Source organism: Miniopterus schreibersii (genome assembly GCF_964146895.1).
Source record: "Miniopterus schreibersii genome assembly, chromosome: 13".
Taxonomy (NCBI): domain Eukaryota; kingdom Metazoa; phylum Chordata; class Mammalia; order Chiroptera; family Miniopteridae; genus Miniopterus; species Miniopterus schreibersii.
In genome coordinates this window covers 41,073,204-41,086,809 of record NC_138113.1, presented here as the reverse complement: position 1 = coordinate 41,086,809, position 13,606 = coordinate 41,073,204, and the positions used below count along the sequence as shown (strand labels likewise).

Here is a 13,606-nt window from a genome sequence, read left to right as displayed (position 1 = left end):
TCCAGGGGACCCTGGAGAGCAGGGAGGACATGAGCCTGGGGGCCAGGAGGCCTGAGCGCTCTTGTCCATCCAGCCACCAGGCCCATGGGACTCTGGCTGAATTACTTAGTCTCTCTGAGACGAGTTACCTTATCTGAAAATAACCTACTCACCACACAGGCATGTTGAAGGAATAAAACAATAGACATGAAGTTACTTTAAAAATCAATTAAGTCTATTAAAAATATTGCTATTTGAATGACTCTCTCTTTTAGGCATTAATGGAGCATGTTCTGTGGGCCAAGTAGTTTAGAAACGCATATCTCATTTAAACCTCTGTATGAGTCAGGGTAAGCCAAGTGCTGTAACAAACAATCCCCAGATTTCAGGGACTTATACAGTAAGGTCTGTTTCTCACTCATGTCAGAGTTCAGTGCAGCTCAGGGACTTGGCACATGCCATTGTCCAGGGACCCAACTCCTTTCACTTCATGACTTTGCCGTCTTCTAGGGCCCCCTCCTCCTCCACTGGATTCTCTGTGGGACACTTTGGGGCCAGGCCTGGAAGTGCCAAACATGACAGGCCACTAGCAAGCACTGGGTCATGTGGGTGACCCACCCGGCTGTGAGGGGAGCTGGGAAGTGTAGGCTTAGCTGTGAGCCTAAAGGGAGATGCAGACTGCCTGAGAGCATCAAGCATCTGCTCTACCCTTACAGCAGCCCATTTCACTGATGGAGAAACTGGGGCACAGAGGTAATGTAATTAGCCCAAGGCCACACCTCCAATAAGTGATTTGAACCCAGGCCTGCCTGGTTCTAACACTGCTCTTTACACTGTCCTTTGATGTCTTAGGTCAGTGTTTCCTGCCCAGGCTGTTCATCAGAATCATGGGGATTTTTTTTTTTTTTTCCCAAAGAACTGTATGAAGAAATCTTGAGTTCTTTTTAAAATAGCATTTAATTTTAGAATAGCTTTGGATTTTCTGTGTGGCCAGTGCTGAGGGAGATGCTGTGGGACAGTGCTGAGAGGCTCGCACCTAAAATGGTACTGGGATTTGGGGGTACACTTCAGGAAAGCACTTTCTCAGCCAGGGAGGGTCAGCCTGTTATCTTTTTTTCATCTTTGCTGTATGCTCTCACTTTCCTCCTTTGGCTACCAGTGATTCTGCATTTGGTTTTTCTCTCCTCAGTCCCTTCTGTTCTGCAATTATTATTTTTTAAAACTCTGCTGCCTCCAATCTTCCTGGAATAGCAGACAATCAAGTATGTTTGAAATGTGTCTAAAATAAGAGTAATTAGGCTGTGAATTAAGGCTTGAGGGACTCTGCTGTGAGTATAATGCATAAACTTTAATATATCAATTTTATAACTTCTATTTTTACTACCCAGTAGCCTTCTGCAACTTAATTTATATTCCAGGCAACAACATTGCCATATAAAGGAAGCCTAGTGAACTGTTCTGTTACAAAACTGAACACCAACTGCTGGCCTCATCTTCCATCTTACCCCCTTGCCCTTCTTGATCCATTAAAAGTTCACTCTGTGCCTAAAGGGAAATGAAAATTGGTTTCCCTTGGTTTGCCACAGTGTAAATCTTTATTTACCAGGTTTGCTTGATTCTAAAAGGCCTATTTTATCACATTTTAACATCTCTTAAATGGGATGAGTCTTTTTATTGATGGTGGTCTTGGCATTATGTCATTGTTTTCTTACTTAGCGGCACATAATAGTGTTTTAGGATTAACGATGTCTTAGACTCAATGAAACAGTATTTATATCATTTGAAGGAATTGACAGATTGTTCTATTTCTCCAGCCTGTGCAACACGCTGGTGCTGGAGAGAGACAACTTTTATCACTCATTTGAAAGCAATCTTCTTCTCCCTACAACCTTCTTATAGCAACAATAGGAATAATAATATCTACAACAGTAAGCCGTTCTAAAGCACTTACTATGTGCCCAGTGCTGCTCCAGGCTCTTTGCATATATATCTTTCAACAATGTTAGAGGCACAGCTATTATCCCCATTTTACAGATGAGGAAACTGGGGCTCAGCGGTAGAAGTGACAAAGCTGGGAATCCAGACAGTCCGCCTACCTCTGAAAAAAATCCTTCTGCTGCCTCCAGTGATTCTGGGAGACAGTTGAAAGATCTTCATTTAAATCAGGCTTCTCACCTGACCCTACCTGAGAATCAGCTAGGAAGCTTTAGAAAGATGCTGGAAGAATTCTTTAAGCAATGTTACAGCAGCCAGGGTTGAGGACCCCTTGTTTAAATGATCTGCGCCAGATCCCCTAGCTCTGCTGTTTTGAGGTCTCTGATGCCACATCCTCAGGGTAACTGCCAGACCTGGGGTGACCAGGACAGCCTGAGCCTCTTAAGCCCTTTGGAGCTAGATCTCTTGGTTAGAAAATGTGGCTTTGAGACCTTACATTGATATGTGCCTTAGTCTTTTCCTCCTTCTTTCCTTCCAGCTCTGGAGTGCACAGAAAATCAAGCAGGTAATCCAATTTTGGTTTCTTTTCCTTCCCTCCTCTCCGCTCTCCTGGACCCTGCCCCAGCCTGTCCCTGGGATCCCTCTATTGTGTGCCCAGCCTCTCTCCTTCCCTTTGTTCCTGGCCACCCCTCCCCTTCCTTCTCCCCCAGCACCTAGGGCCTGAGTTTCTGAAAACTGGAGCTCAGACCAGCCCACCTTTTCCTGGGCCCACTAAGCTTCTTTCCTGTGGCTCCTTCCACCCAATCCTTGTTACATGCCTACTGTGTGCCAGGCATGGGGGTTCAGAGGGCCTGCAAGGCAGACAGGGTCCTGCCCTCCCTGCGTTCAGCTTTGAGCATTAGTCAGAGGATACTTGCTCTTTGCGGCCCGTGTTTTAGTTTTTCTCTTGCCCTGGATGGTAAGAAAGGACTGACTGGCCAGAAGGCAAGATACAGCTACTGGTCATCTGAATCATCCTGGGGGGGCTCTCCTTTCCTGCCTCCCTCCCTCCCTCTCCCCTGTCCCCCTCCCTCTCCCACTGTCACCCTGTGCTCCGTTCCTTGCTCTTGCCAGGCTATTCTACACCCGGACACCAATGAGAAGATCTTCATGCCCTTTAGAATGTCAGGTAAGCCCCTGGGACCTTCTGTTTCTGCCCAGCCAGGGCCACTTACCATGGTCACAGCTCCAGGACCATCTGGATGTCCCGGCCTGAGGAGGGGATGGAGCCTGTTGCACACACGGCCTCACTGGCACCTGCAGGTTAACCTCGACTCAACCATACAAAACCCTGGCCAGGCCTCAGAATCACCTATGGAGCTTTTTAAAAATGTGCCTTTTCTAAAAAAAAATAATAAAAATAAAAATAAAAAGTGTCTTTTCTGCCTGAGCAGCCGGGGTGGAGTGGGGTCCTCCACAGGTTACTGCCTGTGCCCCTGTCCCCAGGTTGTATGCCACTCACTTACTGGCAGCCTCAAGGGTAACACCTGCTGTGGGCAAGCACTGCCTCCTGAGTCACTCCTCTCCTACCTGCGCATGTTGCGTGATTTCCTTCCAGGTCCTGCTCCCCACTCAGGCAGTTAATCCCCAGACTAACTCCTTGGTCTCTGATCCTGCTATTAACCTGCCCTTCAGTGTGTCTGCATTATATTTGCCCTACTGCACACACATGGAATTCGCCATGAGTTCTATTCTGTGGAGACCAGTGGGTGGGGGGTGGGATAGTGGGAGAGTAGGTGTAAGATCCCTGCCCCCAGGGAAGTCCCAGCCCTGTGGTCACTAGGACAGTTCTGTATATATGAACCTGATAGCCTAGAAAGCATTTGCACACACACTGGCTGGGCGGGCGGAATTATCCAGCTTACAGTTCTCAGGGGCCACAGGTCTTGCCCGGAGTCAGACTCACAGCTGTGCTCATGGGGGCGAGAGAACAAACAACCATGTGACATCCTTATGCAGGTTGGGGTGGTTAGCGCCCAGTGACCCCCTTGCCTTGCCAGGAGGAACTCCAAGGAAGTGAAGGCTGTGAGTATCTTATAGCCGCTGTTGTGGGTGCTCCCCAGTCCCTGCACAAGGCCATAGCAGGCTCTCCCCCTAAGTCCGGTCACCTCTAATCTAGCTTTGGGCCTCTCTCCAGAATGATGCAGGGAGGAGAGTCATGCCTCATGCGCGTGCACAATTATGCACCCTCAGGGTGCAAACCTCTGCTTTAGACTTAGCTCAGGTAAATAAGCGTGGTTTGATGCCATCCAGCTCCCAGCTGCCGTAAGCCAGAGGCTGGGGACAGGAGGCTGCCCACTGGCAGCAGTGGGCGTGACGGAGGGAGCCTTGCTGTAGTCTAGGTCCATGAGCATGAGGAAACTGTGCCCAAGGCCGGACTGTGCGCCACGCCAGCTCTGTTCTGCTCTGCTGAGGACGTCTAGCCAGGGTACTAGCGATTGAAAGAGCTCTGGTCCTTAGAGGTACACATCCCAGGTGGGTAGGGAATTTCCTTTCTAGCAATGATCATGATGCCAGGGAAGTAAGGGTACATGCTCGAAAGACAAGCTAAGGGAAGAAGGAAGACATTCCGAGGCCTTCGAAGACATTGCAGTGTATGTAGTGAGTGTGGGCAGGGCGTGGTGCCTTATGAAGGAAACGATGGCAGGGCCGCCAAGTGTGGAGCTGTGGTGCCCGGGCAGTGGGCAGCCCTGCCTTCAGGAATGGGCCTCTGGGCTTCGGAGGGGAGTGAGAACTGTTTGGCTAAAGGGGAACAGGGAAAGGAAAGCTGGGGGACCCCTCTGCGCTGGGGAGGGCTGAGCTGGGAAAAGGTCTGGGGGCCAGAGGCTCCCCTCCCCTAACTGACCTGTGCCCCTTCATTGGGGCCACTGCCAAACTCAAGCCCAGAAGCCTCAGGATGTCTCAGCGGAGAGATCCGTGGGGCGGAGTGGGTGGGATTATAAGGCCTGACTCCTCTCTCTCCCCTCACAGGTTACATTCCTTTTGGGACACCAATTGTAAGTATTAACTTCAAAGGATATTTTTTTCTAAAAAAATTTTTAATGTATTACTTTATATCACTGCTCATAAGTATTTGACTGAGTGTTGATTTAGGATGAAATCCTGGAAAGGAATTGCTGGATAAAATAGCATACATTTCTTTTGAATTCTCCTGTTTGTATTGTCAAACTTCTCTCTGTAGAAGGTATGCCAGTGTACCCCAACACAGCCTCGAGGTGCCTTCATTTCTGCACATTTTCCATCCGGAGTATTGTCATTAAGACGTGTTGGTTTGGTTACAGGGAAGTTGCCCCCAAATCTTGGGAAGTCAGAAACTAAGGTTTCAAATGAACTCAGAAAGGATTCAGTCTTCTTTTTGTTCAGTTTTAGAATCAGGGTTAAGTTTACTCTTAAATTTTTTTATATTGAGGTAAAACAAATGTAGAGAGAGGTACAGTCATCATAAATGTATTTATAGCTTGATAGGTTTTCCAAGTGAACTTGTCCAAGTAAACATCACTTAGATGAAGATTTATAGCATCGTCAGCATCTCCGAAACCTCTTTCTTTTCCTTTGTAGATAAACTTTTCCTACATCCCCTTGGGATCCTTTGGTATTTTTTCTCTTTATCTTCGGAGTTCAGAAATATCCTCAGGATTAAAAAATTTTCCCCTGTATATTTTATAAAATCATATAAGTAATACATGAATATGTTCTTGGAATTCAAAATTACCACCAGGAACTTAAGACTATTTTAGAAGTTATGTAAGTAATACATGACTATGTTATCTCAGCTGAGAATTCAAACAATACAAAAAACCCTAAAAGTTGCTCTGGCAACCCCTCAACCCCACATCTGCTCCTAGGAGTAACCTCTCTTAGAAATTGGGTATGAACTTTCAGGCTTTTTTCTACGTATTTGCATATATATGAATCATCATTTAGACTATTATTTTTATTTTGTATTTTTTCTATTAAAATATAACACTATACTTCTTTATCTACAATTAGCTGATTACATGTAGCTGTTTGCTTACATAAAGATGTACTTCATTCATTCACTCATTCATTCACTCACTCATTCATTCATTCATTTATTCATTCATCCATCCATTCGTCGTTTTTCCAGCAGAGTAGTATTCTCTCCCTTAGTGATAGATTTAAGTTGTTTCTGATTATTGGCTAATTAGAAATAAAGTGCTGTGAAAAATCCTTGTAAAGTTCTTTTGGCACAAGTATGAAGATTTCTCAAGGGCCCATTCTAGACAGTGAATTTTCTGTGTAAATGGCCGAGTGTGCACATTTAAATTTTTAATAGCTATTGCCAAATTTCTCTTCAGAGGGGTTAGATTTCATATATTTTTAGTGTTTTTGTTTGTTTGTTTGTTGTTTTTTTCCAGTCTGATGGGAGAAAGGTAGCATCTCATTATGGTCCTAATTTTTATTTCCCTGAACAACAAAACGATTGTGCTTCTTTTCAATATTTATTGACCCTTTATACATCACCTATGAATTTCCTGTTCACATCCTTTGTCCATTCTTCCATTGCCTGTATTTTCATAATTATTTGTAAGAGTTCTTTATATATTTTGGACACTAATCCTTTGAATTATATATATTGTAAATCTCTTCTCCCAGCTCTTTGCCCTTTACTCTCTGGTATCTTTGTTGTAGAAAGTTTTGAATCTTAATGCTTTTAATGATTTTTCCTTGGATCGATTTTGAGTCTTGTTCCTACATCTCATCTCCATCTCCTTTCTTAAAATAACTGGATTTGTGAGACTTGTGTTTAGAAATTAGCTCTTAGATGTGTTTATCAGTTCTTCTGTTTTTGTTTTCTAATTTATTTATTCATTTTCGTTTTTATAATATCCTTTTGGCCTCTTTTATTTTGTGGTAGATGTTTTTTGTTTTTTACTTTTTTGTTTTTGTTTTATGCTTAATTTATTTATTCTCATTCTTTTCTTCTAATGAAAATTGCTTAGGGTTGTGAATTTTCTCCTGAGTGTATCTGATACCTGGCTATATCTAATATGTTCTCACATATAGTGATCTATGTTTTTATTTCTAAATAAATTTGAAATTATAATTTTGAATCCTCTTTAATCAGAGGATTCAATCTTTTCGCTTTAATTAGGTAGAAGAACACATTTCAAATCCCAAGTGGGTTTTAAAAAATATATTCTTTTGTTATTGTTTTCTAGTTTATCTTGTTTTCAGAGAGAGTGACCTTTACAATTCTGCCATCTGAGATGTATTGTGGTTTTCTTTGTAGCATACTATATGATTATATCAGTTAGGATCAGAACCATCTACATATTAAAAAGTTCAAAATAACAGTGGCTTAATTTATTTCTCTCTCATATCAAAAGAGTTTGGAGGTAGGCGGATCCCCACAGTCCTGTCAGGAACCCAGGCTTTCCTTTTTCTAACCATTCTCAGTGCTGTCTTCTATCATCAAAATTACCTCATGGTCCAACATGGTTGTTGGTGTTCCAGCCATCACATCACAGTTCAGGGAAGAGAAAGGAGGAGTAAAAGGATATACCTCCCAATGGAGTCAGTTCCCTGTAAAGAATCTTCTTCAAAGACTCACACACTGTTCTGTTTATGCAGAATTTGGCTGCATATATAGTCAATCCCCAATTATAGGGATTCTGTTAGTGAGAAAGCAGGGGAAAATGGTTAATAGGTAGGCAAACAAGAATCTGCCTTAATAACTTTTATGAATATTTCATTAACACTTGAAAAAATACATCATTTGGCAGTATTATCTGTTTGCCAAACGAGAGAAGCTGAATTTGGGGCTCGTTTCCTCATAAGAGGCCAACTGGACCCTTAGAGTAATGGCTGCCATCATCTAGGATGAACTAGCTAACCCAAGGGACGCCAGCAGTGTCTCTAGTTCACAAGGTGTTGTTGAGGACAGCCCATGCTTTTCCACTCTCTCCTCTTCCTGCCCAAGACAGGTCAGTCATTTCAGGGTCATTGCAGCCTTGCAGGCATCCTGGGAGCTAGGGTGCTGATCCAGTCCCATGCTGTCAGGGGTTCGCTGCTGACCTAGATGCTGTGAATGTCCTGTCTGCACCAGGACTCTCCCAGCCTAGAGCAACCGTCCCTCACTGAATAAATGAATGTGTAGCGCATGGTGCCCTGGCCTCCGAGGTCCTTTATGAACACCTGGCTGAGGTGAACTGGCAGCCTGGCCCGGGTTGTCTCCCAGTGGGCCTCAGTAGCAGCCAGAGCCAAATGACAATGCTCACCTCGCCCTACTTCCTAGCCCCAAATATTCATACCCATGATTAGAGCAGCTGGCCCAGAGCCAGGTCCTGAGAGGATCCATTGGACAGGGAGAACCTGTAAGCTTCCATCTTGGTCCTTGGATGTGGACAAGCAACCTGAGGACTCATGGGTCCCACTCCCTCCCCAGTCACTGCTTTGCCTGTTGGAAGGAGCTCTGTGGCTGTCCTGGCTCCCACCGGCCACATCAGCTCTTCAGGGGCCACACAGTGGCTGGTTGCACTGAACATCTCAGCAAATGCCTAGTCTGAATAGGAGTGAAGGTTCCAGTCCACACCTTAGGGAAGCCCCTGGTGTGATAAGAGTGGGCAAAAAATATAGACACGCAGGAGCCATTAAATGCTCACTGAAATAGAAATGGGGGTGCTGGCAAATATACCAGGAACTGGGTCCCTGAGCTATGCAGGGAACGGGTAAGGAAGGTTGGCAGGTCCCTTCACTGAGATGCTCTGGAAGCAACATCCAGGCCGCCTGCTGCCCAGGTGAGCATTCCTGGCTCGACCTCCAGTGCTCCCACCTTGCCTGACTGGAACCCCGCCCCCGCCCTGCTCTCTCCCCGAGCTCAGGAGAAACGAGCTGGTTTTCTCCCAGAGGCTGGTGCCAGTTTAGTCAGCAGATTTCACAGATCCACTGGCACCCATGTAGTGTCTTATTTTAAGCTTAACATTTGAAGATGGGAACTTTTTCCCCTTCGGTGTGTGGCAAAGAGATCCCAATTTATACATAAGCGTGGGGACTAAGCCAGTGCACCGAGGCTGGTCCCGAGGCCAGCGCAGAGCATGGCTCCCCTCCTTCAGGCTCTTTGCAGAACCCCACCAGCCAGGGCCTCTTATAATCGGCAGCTCTGTCCCCAGGTTCCCGCTGAGAGGTGTGTGCTGTCATTTCCATGCACATGTGGCTGGGGGAAGGAGGGCGTGTCCTGGCCCACTGTCCTCTGCATCTCCCCACCTGCCAGCCTGTGCCCTGCAGCCTTGGCTACCGCACCGTCTCAGACACCAGGAACTGGGTTTCTCTCATGGACCTGAGTTTCTCCCAGGCCATCTTTGTCTCTCTCCTCAGCCCTTTGCTCCCCATGACCCTCCTGCAATCCTCTCCAAAGTCAAGGCCCCAGCCCCCCATATCCAGCTGGAGACTGGGGCCAGTCAGACTGTACAGTTCTGGTCCGTGAGTCCAGTGGCCTTGGGTTGCATCCAAACCAGATTTCTGTCTTGGGACATTTGGAGTTTGGACTCCGTACTCGGAGCCCTCTCATTTTACACTGCAGGTGATCAAGTGGACTTTGAAGCCCCACTGCTCAGAAGGAGCTGGTATGGGCCACTTATCTTGGGGGAGGAGGGGGGACCACAAAGGGTTCACTTTACATGAAGATCTGACTGCTTCCCAAGGCCTTTCTGACATCTCCCAGCCTTCCTCACCCCAGACCCTGCTTTTTCACACACTTAAACCCCAGCCCCAGTTTTTTTTCCATTGTAAGTGACACCAGCCATTTTGGCCCAGTTTATATCATCCAAAAAATGTCACTTGGTTAAGCTGGATCTGACCAGTCGGGGGCAAACATTCACTTGACAAATGATATTTTCTTTCACTGGTTGGGATCCTTTAACTAGCAGCACCTCTGATGCACTCGAGTGTTACTTTTCAGATCATTAGCCACATAAATCAGAAGATGGAGACAAAGTAGAAGGAAAGAGCAGGCAAACTTATTACCGGGGCTCTTGGCAGGTCTTTGAAAAATGAAGAGGGGCATTTGGAATTGAGTGTGTCCGTGTGGAGGGGAGGGGTGTGATGCCAAAGGAAAGGGGTAGTTTGCTTTGCCAGCGAGGACTCCCAAGGACGTGGGAAGTAAGCATCACCTGTCTCACCCCTCTGAAGCTTCTGGAAGTTCTCGAGAGCGGTACACTTTACACAGGTAATAGTGGGGTGAATGCTGCAAAGGAGGCAGGCAGGATGCTGGGAGGACATATGACGGGGTCCTAAGCTCATCTTGAGGGTCAGGGAGGGCTTCCTGGAGTAAGTGACAACTAAGCTGAAAGCTGGAAGATGAGGAGTGAATAGCCAAGTAGAGACGGGGTGGAGGGTGAGAAGGACAGTTATTTCTGCCATCGCCTTGGCTGGCAAGGTAATTCCGTACCCTGTAGCCTTCCCCTGACTTAAGTTTCACCAGCCAGTTGTTTTGACACACATCCTGTTTTTTTCTCTGGATTTTCTATACTTTTATTTTTAAAAAATCTTCTTTTTCCTATTATTTGAGTTAGTTTTGTATGGACGGTAGCCGAGGGGGTGGAGGGTTGCTCATTTCTCCCACTCTGAGTTCCAATATCACAGGACACAGAATTGTGACAGTGGCCTTGGTGCCCTGTCCTTGTGTTCAACTGCTCACGTCTCCCTTGTGGCCGAGCAGATTGGGATATTTGGTGGTGCCTTTCTCCCAGACGGAGACCTCATCTCTCTGCAGAGGTTAGAACACTTGGGGGGAGGAGGCCGGCAGGGAAGATGTGATTTTTCCTGTGAGCCAGTTTCCATGTGGGTGCCATTGATTGGCCCCATCCCAATTCGGTCCTGAGACAAGGCTCAAGCACAAACTGCCTTTCGTCCCTTCCGGGGTGGCCCCAGACTTGGGCTAATGGTCACCAGGTGGAGCAGATGGATAAGCGAGGCTGCTCAGAAACCAGCATCACGAGGGAAGACACAATTCAAGGTGCACTGATGGTGTAAACTATTGAAACAGGAAGGACAGCATATTCACTCTTCCTATGTGGTAATCTCTGAATTAATGCGATTTTGCTACTATAGTGCTGTGTAACAAACATCCACAAAATTTCAGTGGCAGCCATACACGTTTATTTTTAGGGACCTGGGGTTTGGCTGGTCTCGACTGGGCTTCACTGAGGCAGTTCAGTTTTTAGGCTGGACTCTGCTCCTCATGTCCCATCCCTCTTGGACCGGGCCACTAGTCAGGGCACGTCGCGTCGTAGCAACGTTAGAAGCACCAGAGGGCGACTGAAGCACACGAGGCTTCTGAGGCCTGGGCGCGGAACTGGCACACTGCCGCTTCCTCCCACATGCCATTGGCCAGAGCAAGTCACATAACTAAGCAACACCAAGAGCAGGGAAATACATCCCTCCTCTGGCGAGGGTAGAGGCGCGGGGAAGAGCAAACAATTGGGACCAAACTCAATCTGCATCCCCTCCCCAAAGGCTAGCACCCCATGCAATTCGGAATTTAGTAAAAGAGGCAAGGAAGAGATGGCTGGTGGTTGTCATTGTCACAATCCATCATAGATCTTTTTCTGGCCAATAATTATTTAATGTTCTTAATGAGTTGGCAATGTTTCCACTGTCATTAGGGCCCATCTTTGTGCTGAGTGCTTTGGGGGACATCAGAGAGAAAAGCCCGTATTCTACTTTACCCTTAGAAACTCCTGATCCTTTGAGGGATAAGGCTTGTGTCCAAAGACAAGGTGGGGGCAAGGTGATCCTCAGTTGTGTCATGCAGACTGTAGAGTTCAGAGAAAGCAGGGGCCAGCAAAGACCGGAAAAGAAGGAGATAGTAGGAGGGGAATCACATTAACCTAGTAAGCACTTGCTGAAGGCCAGACACTGTGCTGAATTCTTCCCACGCCTACTCCCATGACCATCCAGAGAGGTACCCTGGTTATCACCACTTAATAGATGAAAAAACAGAGACACAGAGAACTCAAGTAACTTGCACATGGTCACCCCTCATAAATACTAGAACCAGGACGTGAGTTCAGCTCTTCCTGCGGCCAGAGCCTTAGTATTCATCGCCAGGGCCCACAGCCAGCCATCCAAAGGGAAAGGGAACGGCAAACATAGACAGATGTGCAGAGAGGACAGCTTCCGGGGGTGGGAGCTGTGGAGGAGACCCCAGCCATGTTATGAACTATAAATGGGAGCAAAGATAGGATGTGTGATTTGGCCAAGGTCCTGCAGCAAGATAGGGTGGAGGCTGGGCTGGAAATTCTGGCTGTTGGCTCTCCTTCCACTTTCCCTGGTACCAGCCACATTCTGGGCTCTCTCCACCCATCTGCGTGGCCACGCCTGAAGCGTTTCCCTCTTGGAAGAGGTGCAATCCACTGGCATTGGAGCCGGGTGGACTGGCTCCCTCTCTCTATCCATCTCTTTCCTCCTTTCCCCTGCCACGTTCTGGAAAGGGCAGCGTGAGGGAATGTGGGCAGGTTGCACCAGAGATATACATCTGAGAACTGAAGGAACATTTATTTTTAATTTTAGACTAAAAAGAAAAAAGGAAGTTATAAAATATCTGCTCTTGCTCCTGGGATTGTGCAGATGGTGCTGCGTGTTGCCTAATAGGGAACGGGGCTGGCACCGGGTGCTCCTGGCCCCACCAGCCTGATGTAGGACCTGGAGGGCGGGATCCCTGTTCCCTCTACCTCAGCTCAAATGACTCCCTTCGGCCCGTTCGGCCAATGCTACATGGTGTTCCACTGCCTTCCAACCTCACCCTTCCTGGGCTCCAGTCTGCTGATCTCCCAAACCTCCTCCTTCAGTGAGGTCAGTCTCTCAGCTGTTCTTGCTCCGGTGAGCACACACACGCGACCTTGGCACCGTCCTCTCCTTCGGCAGGTAGCCAGAGCACCCCTACCTCTCCCTGCCTGAACTCCTGCTTGAATGTTAGACTTTCTCAGATTTACAGACACCCAAGTCCTCGATGGAACTGTCTTGTCCCTTTCGTGCCCAGGTGGCATAAAGGACTTTCTTGTACATTTTCCTGTTGGGTTTTGTTTATTGTGGTTAGGTACTCTATATTCCTTTCCTCTGATATTCTCCACTGCGGGCAGCATGAAACTTGGTGCACAGCAGATGCTCGGAAATGGGCATGGGGTCTGATTCTTCCTTTGTGCTCAGGGGGATGAGCTGTAGAGGGCGCTCCTAAAATCAGAGAGACAGGGCTCCCAGGCCAGGAATTAGGAGACCTGACTCTTTTCTGAGCTAGCTATGAAGCCTTGGGCAGATCACTGAATGTCCCTAAACCTCATTTATCCCATTTGCAAAATATAGAAAGTAATCTCTACTTTGTCTGAGCCCCAGAGTTATAATAAGGATCGTGGTAAGTGACATAAGGAGAAATGCTTAGTAAAATCAGTCAATCAATCAATCAATCAATCAACCAATCAATCTCTAAGAAAGCATAAGGAGCCAGAGGTGCATGGACATGAGGCTCATGTTAGGGCAGGAGGTTGGGACAGGAGGCTGGTCAGGGTTGGCCAACAAGGTGAAAAACTCACTGGTTATAGATGTGAGTGTGAGTGTCTATAGTACATAGCCTGGGTACCGGTTTAGTTTAGGGCTGTGGTTTGTTCTGGAAAAGACTTGCAATCACATAAAAAAA

At 46.9% G+C, this 13,606-nt stretch overlaps 1 protein-coding gene across 8 annotated transcripts in view; it reads left to right on the top strand.

Moving 5' to 3' along the window:
* SFXN5 (sideroflexin 5) overlaps window positions 1-13,606 on the top strand; it is a gene marked incomplete at its 3' end in the record, with an annotated part of 101,009 nt that overhangs the window by 29,903 nt on the left and 57,500 nt on the right. For all 8 annotated transcript variants that reach the window (XM_081155936.1, XM_081155938.1, XM_081155935.1 and 5 more), the window contains 3 exons: window positions 2,453-2,479; window positions 3,028-3,082; window positions 4,924-4,949. In XM_081155936.1, coding sequence (XP_081012062.1) covers window positions 2,453-2,479; window positions 3,028-3,082; window positions 4,924-4,949 — 108 coding nt within the window. The remainder of the gene's footprint in view (window positions 1-2,452; window positions 2,480-3,027; window positions 3,083-4,923; window positions 4,950-13,606) is intronic.